This window comes from Diospyros lotus, chromosome 14, assembly GCF_014633365.1.
Source record: "Diospyros lotus cultivar Yz01 chromosome 14, ASM1463336v1, whole genome shotgun sequence".
NCBI classification, from domain to species: Eukaryota; Viridiplantae; Streptophyta; class Magnoliopsida; order Ericales; family Ebenaceae; genus Diospyros; species Diospyros lotus.
Window position 1 is genome coordinate 15,029,668 of NC_068351.1, and position 19,273 is coordinate 15,048,940.

A 19,273-nucleotide genomic window follows, 5' to 3' on the forward strand; every position below is an offset into this window, starting at 1 on the left:
TTTTTTTTTTTTGATTCCATCCTTGGCCAATATGGCCAGGGTTATGGTTATGAAGTTGAGAGAAGTAATGTGATATTTTTTTTTTTTTTGACTAATGTTTCACGAGCATCCTCACCTACTAATTTTAAAAGTATAATAAATGAGTTAAATTAGAGAATTTAGCGATACTTAATTTTGATCGCAGAACAACATTTTGACCATAACAGAGCAAGCTGCAAATGGGATTGCTAGAACCATTATGCCCGGGGCAGTGATGTGATATTTGCCCAAAGTGAAAGGGTGCTATGTGTAAATAAATGAATCTCCGGCTCGCTCATAATCCAGTGCCTATGCAGAGTGTAGACTGTAGAGAGAGCAAAACGAATCCGTGTTTTGCCAACAACGGGAAGGTCTGGAGGCGTGAGGTCACCGGAAACTCCAAACCCTAGCCGGTCTTGCCTAATTCAATTCCCTTCGTTATTAATTACTTCCCGGCGTTTCCGCTTCTTTTCTCCCTCTTTTCCCCGCTTTTTCTTTCCTGTTTTCTCTCCAAGGTCTTCCGCTGCGACCGGATCTGATTAGTTACATCAATCCTGAAGAGAACCCAAAGTCAGTCTTTGTAGTTCTTGGTGTTCTAGGGTTTTGATGTTGGTCAAAGCTAGGTTCTTTTAGATCTCAGGAACTGTGCTGTTCGAAGTTTGGTGTTTGCTCAGTAGGGTTTGGGTTAATTCGAGGCTATCAGATGCAGTGTTTTGTTGTTTGTTCGGGCCTAGTTTGCGTTATTGGGGAGTCTTGTTAAGCATCAGAGAGAATCTGAGTTGCCAATGCCATTTGTTTCGATTTTGGAGGCTTTTTCGGCGGCTTTTCAGATACCGGAAAACTTTGAGATCAATGTCTTGGGCAGGACCTGAAGATATCCATCTATCAACTTCTCTTGCCAGCTATCTTGATAGTAAGATTCTAAGCACTTTTCTCTTGTCTAACGTCTGATTTGAAACATTGTGTAAAAAATTTAAGGCAATTCTAGAAAGATGTTGGGCTGAAGATTCGGTTTTTGGCGCCATATTAGTAGTATACGAAAAAGTTGTTTCTTGGTCATCTTGATGTAAAAAGAAAAAAGAACTTCACAAACCAGTGATGGAAACGTGAATAAATGTATTTTTACCCAATAATTTAGCAGCAGAATCATATTAACATATTATGTTGTGCAAAAGAATGGACGGGCGCGGGCCTATGTATGTGAAAAGGCCGATAGAATAAAATGGACAGTTTCGTTGATGATTTAATGTTAATAAATTATTTCAGTCACATGTTATGAATTCTTCTACATCTCAAATGCGTGCTTGTTTGTAAGATAATTGATCCAAGGTAACTAGTGATTGTGCATGAGCCAGCCAACTGACAATAGCATGTTCAAATTGAGGAGGGATTTGGATCTGCTATGAAGCACAAAAAGGGAAGCAGAATTTAGGCAGTTAACTGGTGTTTCGTTGGTTTTCATTTTGTGTCAAATGCAGAATTTTGCAGAATGGCTGGTTCATCATCTTGTTCTGAGGTTATTGAGACCCTGTTGATAGAAGTATACCTTTGAAGGAATGATTTCAGTATCATTAGTTGCTTGCAATCTTCTCTGACATGCTTGTTGATTTATTAGCACATCTTGGACATGTTTCATTATTCATCATTAACTGCACCTTATTCTAATGAAATTAGGATCAGTGGCATGACATTCATAATCTCAATTGACTTCCTAAAGTGACATTAACAATACAAATCCATGCTAGAGAAGATTGTGGCAAAGCTTTATGTTGGATGCCCTTCTCGACACAACACTCTAGCTAGGGAATGATGACATGAAGTTCCAACATCATCTTCATATGGAAAATTTTCATGAGTGATGGAGAAAGAAGATGATGGATATGGTCATGTTTCATCACTTAGTTGATATTGTGAAACCAACTCTTGTATAATATGAAACACAACAAACCTAGACTTCTTTTATTATTGCAATTATTTTTTGCCTATTGAATTTACACAGCACTATCATGCTATAAGCACTAGTGGAAGACATAATTAGAGTTCAATTGTAGTATTGCTGAATAACTAGTTAACAAGAATAGTCATTACACCTAAAACTTTGACCATTCTTTATAGAAACCTCCTCAATGTGTCTCTCTCTATTGTTGGCTTTTGTAGCATCTTTATGCCATACCTGTTTGCCTACTAAAGAATCCAAAGTCAATATTTGCATGGTGTAGTAATAATTCAGTTGTAAAGGACATGCGGATTCAGTTGCTGAATTCTGCAAAGTCCCTCAACCTCATTGAATGTCAACGTGAAGTGACTTGTAGGCTAGGTTGATCTTTGTTTTTCCTTGCGAGACATGTTTTTTCACTTTGTCAACAATGAATCCTCTAGAAGCAAGTAGGGACGCAATGCCACTTACACAAAACCTAGGGTAGTCTACTAGTCTAATTGTATAAAAATCTACAAAAGAAGTTCATGTATTGGGAAGTTCCCTCTCCTTTACCTTGCTAAAATCTCTACCATGAATCTATGTTTACATGATATATAGGTTAGCCATTCATTAGTTGTATGATTATCTTGGTCTTCTAAGATATCCCACCCTCCTCCCCCAGCTGCCTGTGTCTCCAAGGCTGCCAAATTATAGATTACACAGTTAACTGTGTTTTTAATCTTCTGTCTACCTTTCATGAAACAAAGAGATATCTATGTTACTTTCATTTTTATGTGCATATGCGCTTATACTGTTATACATGTAAATGTTTCTATTTGTTTTCCTTAGTAAAAATTATAATATGATATAATGTCATAATATAGAGGATTAAGATCTATAAGTGAACTACATCATCATCAACTACGCCTTACCCTAACCAAGTTAGTGGTGTATTTGTTTCCAACATGTCTTTGATACACATGTTGGACATGTTAAGATACATGTTTATAGATCACTATTTTTTCATTATCTAACTGCTAGTACATGTAAATTATTAAGATAGTAATTACCAACATATCAAGTTTTATGTAGGATTGACTACATGAATTCTAGCTCACCAGTCATTTCTATACATGTCCTTATGACCTTATCTTCTATAAGGCCCTTATAACTCATATCGTACCTAAGTTTTTCTCGATCTTCGTACAATGTTTTGCTAGAAACTTGTTCCATTCCATCCATTCTCCTCACACAAGCCTCTATTGGTCTTTTTCTCACATGGCCAAATTATCTTAATCATAGCTCGTGTATGAAGATTTTGAGAGAGACATTAAAGTTTGATATGAAGTGTATGGGCTTAAATGAAGATATGACAAATGACAGAAATACATGAAAATCTAGAATTCATGTAGCTGACGTCACATAGTGGGATAAACGCTGGATATGTTGTTGTTGTATAACTCATGTATCTTATTTTCAATAGGAGTCATTCCAATTTGATTTCAGATAACCTTATTTTTAATTTTATCTATTTTTCTATGACCCACATTTATCTTAAAAACCTCATTTTTGTTACACAAATTTTGCACGTGTTGGAGCTTTATTGCCCAAATTTGTGTTATAGAACAAAGATAGTTTTATAGTTGTCTTACACATTTTCTTTTTAAAAAAATCTTTCTATCACTTAAAACTTCAAATGCACATTTCCATTTTAACCATCATTCCTTGATTTTATGGATGACACACTCATTTTTCACCATATGCAATGCAAGCAGTGTAGTGCATCACTATTGATGGTTGCAACCTCACTATTTTCCATTCGTTTGGAATCCAACTATTTTGAAAATGGGACTGTACAATGGTCCATTTAAGAAGGTTCACAGTTAATGATCGATGTGGCTAAAAATTGGCTCCAAAACTATGAGATTAGTGTTATTAAAGGCGTAAGGCGCACTAAGGTACACAAGGGTCTTGGAGCTTGAGGCACAAGGTGGAAGGCGAGGTGCGAGCCTGGTGGAACTAGGCGCAAATTAAAATAAAATAAAATAAAAATATATGTCCTAGTTAAAGAAAAATGTATAAAATAAGTCATAACTTATAGTAATATTTTAACAAGCATGTTATAAAAAAAATAAAAAATTCAACATATGCTAACTACTAAGAGAAATAAATATTAAAACAAGTTACATACCTGTGAATTCTAGCGCAACAAATCCAAACATATTTCAGCAACCAAAATATAAGTATCACAGAAGTTAAAAAAATTTGTAAGAAAAGTCTTTAACTAAAATTATATTAAATCCAAAAGAGGTTTGTAGATCTTAAATCTTAATTAAGATTAGATAATCTAAAAATCATCCTCGTTGTCAACATCAAGATCTAACATTTCCATATTCCCATCATCAAAAACATCATCTCTAATATCCTCTTCTTCCACATCATATCTCTCTTCATCTTCATCTTCATCAAGTTCAATTGGAGCATTTGAAGTAGTAGCCCTTCTTTTTCTCTTTTGTCAAATTTGGAGTTGGAACATTTGATCTAGTTGCATAGTGAGCTTTTTCAACACCGGAAGCTCTAGAAACATCAGCCTATGTCAAATCATCGCCCTCATGTACAAGTTCATTATCTAAATCATCAAGTTGGTCAATTGTCCCAAGCAACCACTCATTACTTTCATCAATTTTATCCAAGGAAATGGGATCTATTGATTTACGTAAATTGAAGCGACGTCTCAAAACTCTATTATACTTCACAAATACCAAATCATTAAGACGTTGCTCCAATCGGTTTCTCTTTTTGTTATGAAGCTGCCATAATAATTAAATTAGAATTAGTAAGTTAAAAGATATAAGAAATCATCTAGTTAATACTTAATATTACTAATAAGATTGAAATGCTTACATGCTCAAAGATACTTCAATTTCTTTCACAGCTTGAAGAGCTACAAGTGAGACTACAAATCTTCATGGCAAACTTTTGCAAATTAGGGGTTCTAGTACCAAATTGAGACCACCATTCAACTGGGAAAAACACATACAAATTAGCAATTAAAAATATAGATTATTGATCTAATCTAAATTAGATAATTTAGAAAATCATGTTACCTAGTGATAATTGATTCCTTCCTTTAATACATATTTGTTTGGCAAATAACCCTTCAAAATTCTTATAAAAGCTCAACTCCTTTGAAAGTTTGTCTTGCACTTCTGCAGTGGGAACGAGCCTCTCTATGCAAGCATACAACCTTTCAATAACCTCGTTGTCTTGTATAATACTTTCATTTGAGTAAAAAAATGCTGGATTCAAATAATATCCAGCTGCATGTAAAAGATGATGCAACTGAACATTCCATCTCTCATCAATGATTTCAAATATTTTCTCGTATTTGCTCTCATCATCAAAAGATTTTGCAATGGCTTCTTTTGCCCTATCCATAGCCTCATAAATATTAGGCATAACAGGTTTGTCCTCATTATCCACCACTCTTAAGCACTTTGACAAGAGGCCCAGACACCTTGAGAGCAAAAAGAATATTTTTCCAAAATGATTCCTGGAGCATTGTTTGAGCTGCTTGCTTACTTCGTGTTTCCTTTGCAAATCTAGAGTTAGTCCACTCTTCTGAAGTGAACATCTTCCTCAAATTAGCTTTTTGTTTATGAAATCTTGAAAGGGTGAGGAAAGCTGTGGCAAACCTTGTTTTCCCAGGTCTGAGCATCTTTCTTTTTTGTGTAAATGATCTCATCATATTTAATACTTGTGCAGAGCTATATAAGTACCAATTGACTGAACATGCCTTCTGAAATGTGCTCTTAAGTCTAGGAATTTTAAAAATGTCCTCCAACATCAAGTCCAAACAATGGGCAGCACACGGTGTCCAATACAAATTCTTGTGCTTAGTCATTAAGAATTCTCCTACAAGACATTAATTCAAGGAAAAAAATATTCCTTAATTTCAGTAAAAGTTAAAAAGAAAAAAATAAATTAGTAAAAGTAAAACTTACCAGCTAGAACATTAGCTAAAGCATTATCAGTTACAACTTGAACGACATTTGCTTCTCCTATCTCCTCCACAAATCGATCAAGCAATTGGTAAAGTTTCATTCCATCTTTAGCGTAGGAAGATGTATCAATAAATTCAATAAACACACTCCCCTTTGGACTATTTACCAAAAAGTTGAGCAAAGACCTATCTCGCTTATCCTTCCAACCATCATACATGATTGTACATCCATATCTTGCCCATTCCTTCCTATGACTCTTCATAATTTCTTTTGTGTGTTTCACCTCCTTCTTAAGATAAGGTACTCTAACCTCATGAAAACTTGGGGGTTTCATTCCTGGACCAGCTCGCGCAACAGCCTCCATCATTGGCTTAAAACTAGGGTAATTTACTGCATTAAATGGTATACCAGCTTCATACATCCATCTACTAAACCAAACACATGCATTCTCTCTCAACTCTTTGTTAACATGACTTTCTATTGTAGTTTGCTTTCCTGTTGCATTCTTTTGATTACTCACTTTAGGTTTAGTAGATAAAAACAAATCAAGAGGCCCTTTTTGCTGTTGCCTTTGTTTTTTTTGTTGCATAGATGATGCTTGTCCTTGCATAAGCCTTTTACCACGGCTTTGGAAGGCCCCTACGTCCATTTCATCAACATCATCTCCTAGTGTGTCAATATCATCAAAATTTGTGACGCAGCGTGTAGCGCGAGTGTGAAGAAAACACACCAAAATAAACACTTGAAAGAGCAAACTTCAATGGCCGAAGCTTGGCTTTCAAGAAGACGCAAAAACAAGACTGTTTTGCTAAGAAAACCTAAATAGGTTGCTGAAATTTGATTAAGAAAAACTTGATTACAAACTCTAGATCCTAGGCATATTTATAGTATTTGGCTAATCCAAATCCATCTAATATTTGGAAAACAAAATCCAACTAGAATCCTAATAGAAATAAATCTTAATCCAACATGAAGTAGAATCCTAAATCAAGTAGAAATATGAAATTGAATCCTAAATCAAGTAGAATTCTAAAAACTTAAGAAGTATTAAAATATTGTTCCGGCGTGGTCGAGAGTCAGCTTTGGGCTGGGTCTTGATTGGTGACCGCATCATTCACCTCCACTTGAGAAGAATTCGTCCTCGAATTATGATCTGGGTATGACAACTCAACTTCCGGCAAATACAAAGAAAGATCAGCAACATTGAATGTTTTGGAAATACCCATATGATTTGGCAAATCCACAACATAAGCATTATCATTGATCTTCTTTGTAATCTTGTAAGGACCATACTTCTTTGGCTTGAGCTTGTTCTGTTGTCCTGTAGGAATCCGTTCCTTTTTCAAGAATATCATGACTTCATCTCCAACCGCAAATACCTTGTGCTTCCTATGCTTGTCAGCTGCTGCCTTGTACTTCTTATTCGCCTCGTGCAACTTTTGCCTGACATCTTCCTGAACTGCTTGAACGTGTTCGGCTAAGTCACTGGCTGCAACACTGAAACCTGGTACCTTTGGCAATTTTACCAAATCCAATGCATGATTAGGAACTTTCATGTATACGATAGAGAATGGTGATCTTCCTGTTGAGCTATGTACGACGTTGTTGTAGGCAAATTCTGCTTGAGCTATGACTAGGTCCCATTGTCTTGGCTTGTCTTTGCAAACACTGCGAATCAAATTTCCTAAGGTACGATTCACCACCTCTGTTTGTCCATCAGTCTGGGGATGTGCTGTGCTACTGAAATTCAAAGATGAATCGAACATTCTCCACAAGGTAATCCAGAAGTGACTCAAAAACCTTGTATCACGATCCGAAGTAATAGTTTTAGGGACTCCATGTAGTCTAACAATCTCCTTGAAAAACAGTTTGGCTGTAGCTACTGCATCTGCCGTCTTCTTGCATGGGAGAAAGTGCGCCATCTTGGAAAACCTGTCAACCACTACAAAAACAGAATCCATACCTCGTTGGGTTCGCGGTAGACCCAACACGAAGTCCATAGACAAATCTTCCCAAATAGCATTGGGAACAGGCAATGGCATGTAAAGACCGGCGTTAGAAGAGTGCCCCTTAGCTGTTTGACATATATAACACCTCGCCACAATAATAGAAACATCTCTCCTTGCTCTTGGCCAATAATACCTTCCCATAACAGCTTCAATAGTCTTGTCTCTGCCAAGATGCCCTGCTAAGCCACCACCATGCAAATCCCGAATAATTTTCTCACGAAGAGATGTGCAAGGGATGCACAACTGATTTCCCTTCATGAGAAACCCATCATGCACATAAAAATCTCTTGATGGTTGCTGAGACATGCATTGTTCCCACACATGTTTGAAATCCTCGTCTGTCGCATATAATTCTTTCAAGCACTCAAACCCAACAATCTCAACACTAAGGGTCTTGATCAAATCCACACGCCTACTCAAAGCGTCTGCCACTCGATTATGTTGTCCCGACTTATGTACAATTTTATATGGAAATTTATCAATAAAAGCAGACCATCTAGCATGCATATCACTCCTCAATTGCCTTTGGCTACTCAAGTACTTAAGAGCTTGGTGATCCGTGTAAAGAACAAATTCTTTGGCAATCAAGTAATGTTCCCATATCTTAAGAGCCCTCACTACTGCATAAAACTCCTTATCATAAGTAGACCACTTTCTTCTGGCTTCACACAACTTCTCACTGAAAAATGCAATTGGTCTCTTCTCTTGGGACAACACAGCACCTATACCCACTCCACTCGCATCACACTCAACCTCAAACAATTTGTCAAAGCTTGGCAAAGCTAAGACAGGAGCGGTACATAATTTATCTTTTATCAAGGTGAAACTTTGCTCTTGTTCTTCACCCCAATGGAACTTTCCTTTCTTTAAACACTCAGTAATTGGAGCCACAATACTACTAAAGTGTTTGATAAACCGCCTATAGAAAGTTGCTAACCCATGGAAACTTCGCACATCACTGACATTTTTAGGAGTTGGCCACTCTCTAATAGCTCGCACTTTTTCCTCATCTACCTTTACGCCATCTTTACTTATAACAAAGCCCAAGAACAACAAGCTCTCACTCATAAAAGTACACTTCTTCAAATTAGCATAAAGTTTGTTTTCCCTCAACACACTCAACACCTCTCGAATATGCCTCTCATGCTCATTAATAGACTTACTGTATATCAAAATATCATCAAAATACACCACAACGAATTTACCAATGAAAGGGCGTAATACTTGGTTCATTAGTCTCATGAAAGTGCTTGGTGCATTGGTTAGTCCAAAGGGCATGACTAACCACTCAAACAACCCATTTCTTGTCTTGAAAGCTGTCTTCCACTCATCTCCAGGTCGAATTCTAATTTGATGATAACCACTTCTAAGGTCAATTTTGGAAAAAATCACAGCCCCATCAAGTTGATCAAGCATGTCGTCGAGCCTAGGAATTGGAAATTTGTACCCAATAGTAATTTTGTTGATGGCTCTACTGTCAACACACATCCTCCAACTTCCATCTTTCTTTGGTGTCGATAATGCTGGCACTGCACATGGACTCATGCTAGTCTGAATGTGCCCTTTTCTCAACAATTCCTCTACCTGCTCACGCAAAATCTCATTCTCCCTAGGACTCATCCTGTAGTGTGGTAGGTTAGGCAAGCTAGCACCAGGAACCAAGTCAATGTGGTGTTGAATATCTCTCATAGGAGGTAGCTCATTAGGCAACTCCTCAGGAACCACATCATGAAATTCCTCCAACAATCCCTGCACCTCCACTGGAATTTGATTTACCTTCAGTAGCTCACTCACACTCTCTCCCTTGATAACCAATAAGTGAACCTCTCGAGTATCCTTACACTCCCTCACAAACTCTGTGTGTTTATGTGTAATGGTAAGAAAATTTCGCCCCTCCACTTTAGAAGCTTTGGTTTGATTCTTTTCCACTATGGGTAACAAAGTATAACGCACACCTTCTTTCTTAAGCTGATATGTGTTCTTCCTACCCGAGTGCTTAGCATCCAAATCAAATTGCCAAGGCCTCCCAAATAAAATATGGCAAGCATCCATATCAACAATATCACAATAGACTTCGTCGGAGTACTTACCGATAGAGAAAGGCACCCTGCAACGTTCATTCACATGTATGCCACCAACTTCTTTGATCCATCCAATCATGTAAGGGCTTGGATGTTTTTCAGGAGTTAACTGCATCTTTGCCACCACGTCTCTTCCTATGATGTTCTCCTGACTTCCACTATCAATAATCAACTCAAAGATTTTTCCTTTCACCGTACACCTCGTGCGAAAAAGCTTATGCCGTTGAGTAGTATCTTCATTCTTTTGAGATAGCATTAACTTCCTCACTACACAGGTATATTGCCCATGTCCATAATCTTCTTCATCATCCTCCCCATCAGGCCCGCAATATACTTCCTTTTCAGCAACATCTTCCTCTTCCTTTTCAACAATGTTAACTGTTTTCCTCCTTGGACAATCACTAGATCGATGCCCAACCTCATTGCACTTGAAACATTTTAAAAGAATAGGCTTTGCATAAGGATTAGGGGATTTTGGAAGATTAGAAGTAGTACCTCGAATGTTTCCCCCCGTTGTAGCCTTATTAGGGTTGACTGTATGGGGTGGATTGGAGGGTTGCGCTCCTTGAACCGACTTGCCTTTATCAAAAGCTGGTTGTTTATTTTCATTCCCATTATACCGACGATAGGTGTCATTACGAGATCTCTCACTCAACATTAACTCAGCCTTTAAAGCTAAGTTCCTTGCTTCTTGCACACTTAGAACCATCTGAACTCCAATTTTATCACGAATAGCAGGCTTCAATCCATTCAAGTAACGAGCTGCTTGTTGATTGTCACTTTCTGACAATTGGTTTCTCTCCGCTAATCGTAAAAACTCAGAGGTATATTCATTCACACTCTTCATTCCCTGTGCACATCTTTGATAAGCTTCAAACATATATTGTTCATAGTTAGGGGGCAAAAACCTACCTCTTAACAATTGCTTCATTCGTCTCCATGTCTGAACTGGCTGTCGGCCTTCCCTCAATCTCGTTTCTCTTAATCGCTCCCACCAAACAGATGCACCGCCCTTCAACCTGTAAGCCACTAACTTTACTTGTCGTTCATCTGGGATCTCCATGTATTCGAAAAAACGGTCAACCTCAGTGATCCAATCCAGGAACCCCTCAATATCAAGATCTCCACTAAAGGTGGGAATATCAACTTTTAGTTTATACTCATCGTTGCTCCAGTGGTTGTGCTGATGCGCATTCCTCCTAACCCCTCTACCACCAGGGTTAGCTATTGCTCGACCAAAATCATCCTCTTCATCGCTATCTTCAATCATTGGTCTTCTAGGATTAACAAGGACATGATTAATAGGTGGTCTTCCCGCTCCGGCTTGATTCACCCCATTATTCAGGTTCCTGTCATCATCAACTCGTAGTAAGGTGCCCAATTGGTTGCTATGTTGCTCCAATCGCTGCTGGATAGTACGAGTTACTTCCCGCTGTTCTTCAATTGCTCTCCAAACTGCGGACAACCCCTGATCACCGTCACGAGGCTGGTTGCTACCGTTACCTTCAAGATTGGCCATCTGATTGGTTGATTAACCGCTCTGATACCACCTGACGCAGCGTGTAGCGCGAGTGTGAAGAAAACACACCAAAATAAACACTTGAAAGAGCAAACTTCAATGGCCGAAGCTTGGCTTTCAAGAAGACGCAAAAACAAGACTGTTTTGTTAAGAAAACCTAAATAGGTTGCTGAAATTTGATTAAGAAAAACTTGATTACAAACTCTAGATCCTAGGCATATTTATAGTATTTGGCTAATCCAAATCCATCTAATATTTGGAAAACAAAATCCAACTAGAATCCTAATAGAAATAAATCTTAATCCAACATGAAGTAGAATCCTAAATCAAGTAAAAATATGAAATTGAATCCTAAATCAAGTAGAATTCTAAAAACTTAAGAAGTATTAAAATATTGTTCCGGCGTGGTCGAGAGTCAGCTTTGGGCCGGGTCTTGATTGGTGACCGCATCAATTTGGCATATCATCAAAGTCATTCTTCTCTTTCTTTTTTGACATAAACTCTATAATTTCGTCTTTAACATGAGGAGGACATTTTGAACAAATTTCAACATTCCTATAACCTCCAGCAAGGTGTTGTTTGGCTCGGTATACACCTTCTTTAGTTAATTTCCCACAAAAATTACATTTGAAAGTGTTAAGGTCTTTGGATTTACCAAACTATGATATTTCCATGCTGGATCTTTTCTTCTACTAGCAGAGCTACTATCAGGATTATGATCAATAGTGTTGGATGACATTTTAAATTTTTGATTCCTGCAAGATTCACATGTCAACAACAATACTACTCTAAAGACCATCTTAAGAACAGTATTAAATTGGCAGAATTGCTAAGGCCTAAGGGTTATTGCAGCCATGCAACTCATGCTATTGAGAGTTGCTGACCACTATTCTATTTATAGAATAGTAATAAACTGTTAGGAGTAATAAAATAACTCCTCCAAGAACAAACAAATATCCAACAACAATAAGAAATCATCAATTGCTGGCTGTTGCTCTTTGTGTTGAAACTTGTAACTCGAAACTATAAAATAAATAAAGAGAGGAGACAACAATAAACAAACATACCTGGAAATTGTTTGTTGTTTCCTTTGTTTGATGTTTGTTGTTTCTCGTTGCTACCTAAAGTTGGTTCGTCTGTTTGAAGAAGAGAGAGGAGAGTCGAGAAGGGAGACAAGTTGTGGAGCTGTGCTGTTCGTTTGAAGAGGGCAAGAAGAGCCAAGAAGGGTGTTGTCCGTTTGAAGAGGGAGAGGAGAGCCGAGAAGAGTGGCTGTGCTATCTATTTGAATAGGGAGAGGAGAGCTGAGCGAGAAGGGAGGGTTGTGCCATTGCAGCCGTTCGTTTGAAGAGGGAGAGGAAAGCCGAGAAGGGAGAGGGCCGAGAGGAGTTTTGGTTGTCTTGGAGCTGTGCTGTGACTGTCGTCCAAGGGAGAGGACAGTTGCAGACTTAACTTTTGGGATTTCTTCTATCTCAAGTCTCTTTGTTTCAGCTTTTCAAAATATCTTGCTTTCTTTTATTTAGGTATAATTTGAATTAGGATTAGATTTCATTAAAATATAACAAGAAATACTAAAATTAAACTAAATTAAACTGAAATTAAATTAAAACAAACTAGGCGCAGCCTTGGCACGCCTAAGCCCAAGGTTGCGCCTGAGGGCTTGGGTGCGCTTAGGCGTGCTTGGGCAAATCTTGCCCACTTGGTTAGGTTTTAGGTGCCAGGCTTGCGCCTAGGTGCGCCTTTAATAACACTGTATGAGATGTCACATGAATCAACCCCCTCTTCTCTCCCCCCCCCCCCAAAAAAAAAAAAAAAAAAGCTGGGTTATGGCCCCATTTTTAGTTCTTTGGCTCTGATGCTTATCTGTTCATTTTGTCTTGTATATATTTTGCAGAGAAGCTTCTTGTATTGCTACGAGATGGTAGAAAGCTGTTGGGAACACTTCGTTCTTTCGATCAATTTGGTTCTGTTTTTTCTCTCTCTCTCTCTCATTGTGTGTTGGCTTTGACATTCTAATATTTTAATGTTCACTTGACTGAAAATGCTAATTTTCAGCCAATGCTGTGCTTGAAGGAGCATGTGAGCGAGTTATTGTAGGTGATCTTTATTGTGACATTCCATTAGGTCTGTATGTAATCCGTGGGGAGAATGTTGTTTTAATCGGTGAGCTGGTATGAATTATTATATGTTACTTTATTCACATTCAGGAATCACTATATTAAACTCCCTTTAGCCTTACTAATTAATTTGTTTCTAATTGTTTAGGACTTGGAGAAAGATGAGCTTCCCCCGCACATGACTCGTGTTTCACAGTCAGAGATAAAAAGGGTATGCATATATTTGTGAAGATCATATAGTATTCTGATGCAATATTATGATCTCTTGCTTGAGTAGCTAATCTTAATTGTTTGTTGCACATATGTTTCAATTTAGTGTTTTTGGTAACTTTCCTTAATAACTTGAGATTTGGCCAAATCTATGCTATCTTATCTTACAGCTCTTAAGCTTGCACTCTCCTACTTCATATTAAGGCAAATAGCATAAGTTGTTGGTTTCAAGTTTTCTTGTCACATTCTACTCTTGAAACTTCTAGTAGTTTCTGCTTAACTATATTGAAAATTGGCTGTTCATTTAGGTAATTGTGTTCCATGTGGATGATGAATTGGATAGGTGACTTGTCTAAAGCTAGATTAGGAGTTTAGGTGAAAAAAAAAAAAGTATGGGATGGATTGAAATGGAATTAGTGTAATTCTGCCTTTCCTATCTCCACCTTTACTTCCTAGTTCTTTTGTAGGGATTTCTTCTAGGACGTTTTACCATTGACTTTGGTGATGTAGCTTAAGTGTAAACTTGGAACATATTAGGATTGGCCAATTCTTCCTCTTCATGTTTGTTGAACTAGACAAACTTCATGAGATGTACTAGTAGGGCCGGTGACATTGTTTTTCCTCCAAACTTCTTTTAACCATAGGAATAATATCATAGAGATGCATTCATGTTCACTTGTAGGGTTGACTTGGACTTATCGCAAGCTGCGATGTCTAATTTTATTTGCCTCTTTCCTAGGCTTTGGGTTTGGACTATTTTGACAAAGGGCCGCATAATGTATATGGATGCTCTGTCTGTGGAAGCTCTCTTGAATTCAACATCATTGACTTGTGGGTTGTGACATAAAAAGAGACCTAATATTGGGCGCACTTTCTACCCTTCATAAAGGTGATCATGGTAGCTGACTCCCTTCATGGCTCGTATAACAAACCACCTACTGCCATACATTCTTCATTTAACTGTTTGGTTACCCTACTTATTGGCTTGGTTATTTCAGTTCATGATGCTGAACCCCATTTGGTCAGAACATTTGTGTTTTTTATAGGCTAACTATCTTTACTGATGTTATCATTTAACTTTCTTGCCTAATTTAGCCTCTTGATGGTTAAGCAAAAGTACCTCGAACTCCCTTTGTGTCTGTTTGCCAACTGGTTCATAGCATTGAAAGGCTACTCTTGGAAACATATGTGCATATTGATCCCTTTGTGTTAGGCCTTTGGACTTTGGACTTCCTTGGCTAATATGGAGCATTGTAACATTCTTCAACTTGGAGACCTTGTCCTTCTGGCCGGTTACAGACCCTGGATAAAGTTGTGTACCGCACCTAAGTGTTATCAGTCATAGTGATGGAGAATTCCCTCAATTGTAAGTTTTGATCACTACTGCATTCTTCTTGCATGTCCACAAGTCCAACTACGTGCTCTGCTTAGTCTTCCACCCTGGAATAAACTTGAGAGTTATGGAACAGATTCTATAGCATGTTTTCTAGCTCCACGGAATAGGGAGGGTGAAGCTCTTGGCAAGGAAGAGCAGGAATCTGAATACTGAACTTGTTAATATTTATACAAGGTCTCACCCTCTCCATGCCTGATGTGTTGGTGCTATTCATGGCATGGGAATGCACTGGACATGCACAAGCACTATATGTGTTAGGACAACCAAGCTTCTTTTGGGTTGGGGACTCTGAGTAACTGGGGAACGAACATGGTTCATATAATGGTTTGTTGCATTGTCACGAGAAGAGTTTGCAGAGGTGCAGAAGATATTATGGTTGCTTAAGCAAGCAGGCAGGATGTGTTGGCAAGGCAACTGAATTTGTTACCTGTTATGTTGTGGTGCACTATAAGAGTGATCCCATTCTTGGCTGCTCTATTGTTGTGATGCTGTGTTTGCTGTCTGCCAGCCAGTGGTTCTTTTCTTTGAAGCCATGAGGCACAAGATTATTGCTCCGCAGAGCGATTGGCAAAAAATATGTTTTACTTTGGTTTTGGAAGGAGCTAATTTACTGTCTAGAAGTGCTTGGCATGGTTGAGGGTAGGTGAAAGGCAAAGCAGCACGATCCTATATAAAGGAGGAGAGAAGCAAAAGTATAAAGCAGAGAGAATGTGAATGGGGTTAAACTACTATGTGGATAAGTCTTATCCTATATAGCTAACCTCATCAGGATTAGGATTAGATAATGACAAGGTTGTCTTCTACAAGTAAATTAGCCTCTTGACATTTAGCATGCATTAGAATGATCATGTTGAGGCAAACGTCTTCTACATTTCCTGTGGTGCAATATAGTAAACAATTTTGATTTTGTAGCCTTACCTCCAGAACTGGGTTTTCAGTAATTAATTTTAAGCAAACCACTATATTGAAGGTATATTCTTCTATGCATTAACCTGATGTCCAGATTCTGTCCTGCTTCCCTGATCTTGTTTGAGTTTGACCTGAACATGCATTATGATAGTAATTTGATGCATAAATCTCACATGGCTGAGAGATGGAGACCCGCCTTTGGATACCTCATGTGGAATATCCTTTTGGAGACACATCCAAAGACTCTTGGTATATATCTTTGCGTGCATCACTTAACAGGCAAACCATTTGGCATGTATGTTCCTACAATAAACTTGAAGACTATATCCCTCTGTTCAGTGGTGGAGTTGGTGAATGAATCCTCTTCCAGGGTTAAGTTTCAGGCCTGGTTGTGGTAAACAAGAATTGCCAGAACTCTGGAAGTGGACCTGAAATTAATCCTAGAAAGACACACATGAAAATAAATAGCTTTTGATGTTGTGTTTGTATTATGAACTCAATTCTTACAAATGCCATTTATCGCTGTGGTGCGTAAGTGGTTGCCATGCAAATTAGGTGATTGACACCATCAATTTCCTCAATCAAATAACAAAGAACATTTGCAAATACTTCTATCAGCACAGCAACCTGTCTTTTGCATTTTTGTACTTTCCTGAGCTACCTGCTATCCGTGTTCAAAGCTGGTACAGGATTTTCTTTGCATGTAAGATTGCTTTAGGTGATTTCAGAAATTATTAAGCATTTGTGATGTAACTAGTGTTAATTCCCCATTGTTGTTCCTGTCAGGAACTTTGTGACGCTAGCTCAAGTGGTCATACCCCTTGAATTAGGTTAGTCATGAAATGCCTTTTCATCCTTAATTTTCATGAGCAGCTGCAGCTATTTCTCGAGCTGAAAAGTCAATGCATTATTTGATGGATTAGTCTGAGTAACGTCACCCTTTGCAGTGCACCTCCCCTACAGCCAATACCGATCTAATCTCTAGTCCATTATTATTTTGTGCTCTTCAGGCAATTTTGTCACAAAAAGATTACATGGCAGACATTCACCTGAGTGGAAGTTGATTTGAAAATAGCAACTTGTTATGACACTTCTAATTCTAGTCAATTTTGCAAGTGTCTCCTGCATGCTCTACGTGCTGGTTCTCCTTTTCAAATTTGTCTGTTATTCATTTTCTGTTCTTCTCCCATATTGCTTGTGTTGAAATTCCCGTGGCAGCCAGTTGAATGCTTATATGTGTCCTTTATGACAGGCACAAAAAGCAGAAAGGGAGGCTACCGATCTGAAAGGTTCCATGAGAAAGAGGATGGAGTTCCTCGATATGGATTAAATGCATGTGTTAATGACATCCAATCCTCCTTTTTGCATTAATCCCCTGCCTTGTTGCCCGCAAATATTATCGCGGCTGGTTGGTGCCGGGAAACTACAACGGGATGGACATTTGTTTTGCTTCTGTCGTTCTACAAGCATGCAGAACCTTTTTGTGACATTCCAGAAGGGAAAGAAAAACAACTATATATCTATATGTATTATAAGCTGGAAAAGATAGTGTTTTTGTCTGTTCGCTATCAAAGGAAAAAGCAAGCCTTTAATTCATTTATGTTCTGTTTACTTGAAATCCTTGAGCTCTGTTCTCTTTTCTTTCGGGTTGGTTTTTGGTTTCTCCATCTATGGCAAGCTTCGACTCAGAAAGAAGAAGAATCAAGATAGGTTCTATATGAATCAAATTACTAACTGATTAAATTTAGAGTTTGACCCTGAAGTTGCAGGAACTGGCTTTTATGCTGATCAGATTGTTTGCAGACAGGCTATCCACCATGAGCAAGCAACCGCCGATGATCCTCACCTTCCTCAACTTCATCTTCCCAAGTTCGACTCTCACTGGCACATCCACCTTCAGATCCAACGGTATTCTCCCGGTCTGCTGCTGCTCCTGCAACGCTGCCATCAACGTTCTTCCGTACTGATTCTGACCCGTTAAGGCCACGTTCAGCACAGTCGTGTTCCAGTGACCTTGGTAGAATCTTGGCAGCGATCCCCGGCAGAGCTCAGTCTCCGAGTACCAGACTCCCAGCGAGCTCCCCTTCTGGTAGTAAATTCCGATCTTTTTGTTTGGGTTGGTGGCCGTGATCCTCACGTTGAACTTGGCGTACAGGCTCATGTCGAGGTTGAGCCGTAGCTCGGATATTCGGAGGCTGTCTACTGAGTAATTGGGAAGCTTTGGCTGGAAAACCAGGTAAAGAATCCCTCCAGTGGTGCCTAGAAGTATCAGTATCAGGACAAGGAGGGTGATTGTCCAGCACACACATTTGCAGCAACAGCTTCTCTTCTTCTTGTTCGGCGCCGCTGCAGGGTCACCTTTTCCCGAGACTGACAAACCGCGTGGCAGTAGGGGCTGCGATGGCCGAGCGCGTCCCGCGTCTGCAGCCACCGGATGAATTTTCTGATGATCTGCCATTGTTTGTTTGTCAGTTATTCCTTGATTATTCCATCTCATCAAAGCTTTCTACTTGAGCTGATATATATGTGTGTGTGAGTGGCCGTTAAATTAAGGGTTGGGTTGTAAATGTGGCGATTTGTCCGCCGGAGCGGAGAGGGGCTGAGTTGGGGAGGAAGTCTTCACCGGCCTCACCTACTAACAAATTTGTAAGAAGCCAGCCAGCTACCGGGCAAAACTGTAGGTAGGTCAGCTACGAAAGCTGTCGGATTTTTGGAGTTCCTAAATAGTTGGAAATTGTTGCAAGAGGTCATGACTAACAAGAAACCACCCCGCCAAATCACCCTATTTAATTTTATATTAATTTTAAAATATTTTATTATCATATATTAATAACAAATTCTTCTATATTTGTTAAAATATTTATATATGCACACACATTTATTATTATTATTACATAGATGCATGTATGATATATGTGCATGCATATGTTTTACATACACGTACATAAATATAGGTATGTTTATATAATATTTATATGTATTATATAATATTTATAAACATAAATATATGTACACAAATATAGGTATGTCTGTAGATACATTTATACAATATTTATATGTGCGTACCTATAAATATAGGTATGTTTATATATAAA

The 19,273-nt window shown here is 38.4% G+C and overlaps 2 protein-coding genes across 4 annotated transcripts; one reads left to right on the forward strand and one right to left on the reverse strand.

The window, feature by feature from the left end:
• Positions 1-267: 267 nt before the first annotated feature.
• On the forward strand, positions 268-17,796 carry LOC127789901 (sm-like protein LSM1B). Of its 3 annotated transcripts, XM_052318984.1 has the most exons (6): positions 273-931; positions 13,441-13,509; positions 13,602-13,717; positions 13,812-13,874; positions 16,965-17,008; positions 17,431-17,796. In XM_052318984.1, exons 1-5 carry the CDS (start codon positions 871-873, stop codon positions 17,001-17,003), a joined length of 348 nt encoding a protein of 115 aa, XP_052174944.1. In that variant the 5' UTR covers positions 273-870; the 3' UTR covers positions 17,004-17,008; positions 17,431-17,796. The 3 variants fall into 3 exon arrangements, with proteins under 3 accessions (XP_052174942.1, XP_052174944.1, XP_052174943.1); XM_052318982.1 differs by lacking the exons at positions 16,965-17,008; positions 17,431-17,796 and adding an exon at positions 14,613-16,951 and having other exon boundaries at positions 268-931; XM_052318983.1 differs by lacking the exon at positions 16,965-17,008 and having other exon boundaries at positions 295-931.
• LOC127789900 (NDR1/HIN1-like protein 6) lies at positions 17,488-18,950 on the reverse strand. The gene has a single exon (XM_052318981.1). The coding sequence runs from the start codon at positions 18,673-18,675 to the stop codon at positions 17,923-17,925; it is 753 nt and encodes a 250-aa protein (XP_052174941.1). The 5' UTR covers positions 18,676-18,950; the 3' UTR covers positions 17,488-17,922.
• Positions 18,951-19,273: the final 323 nt, after the last annotated feature.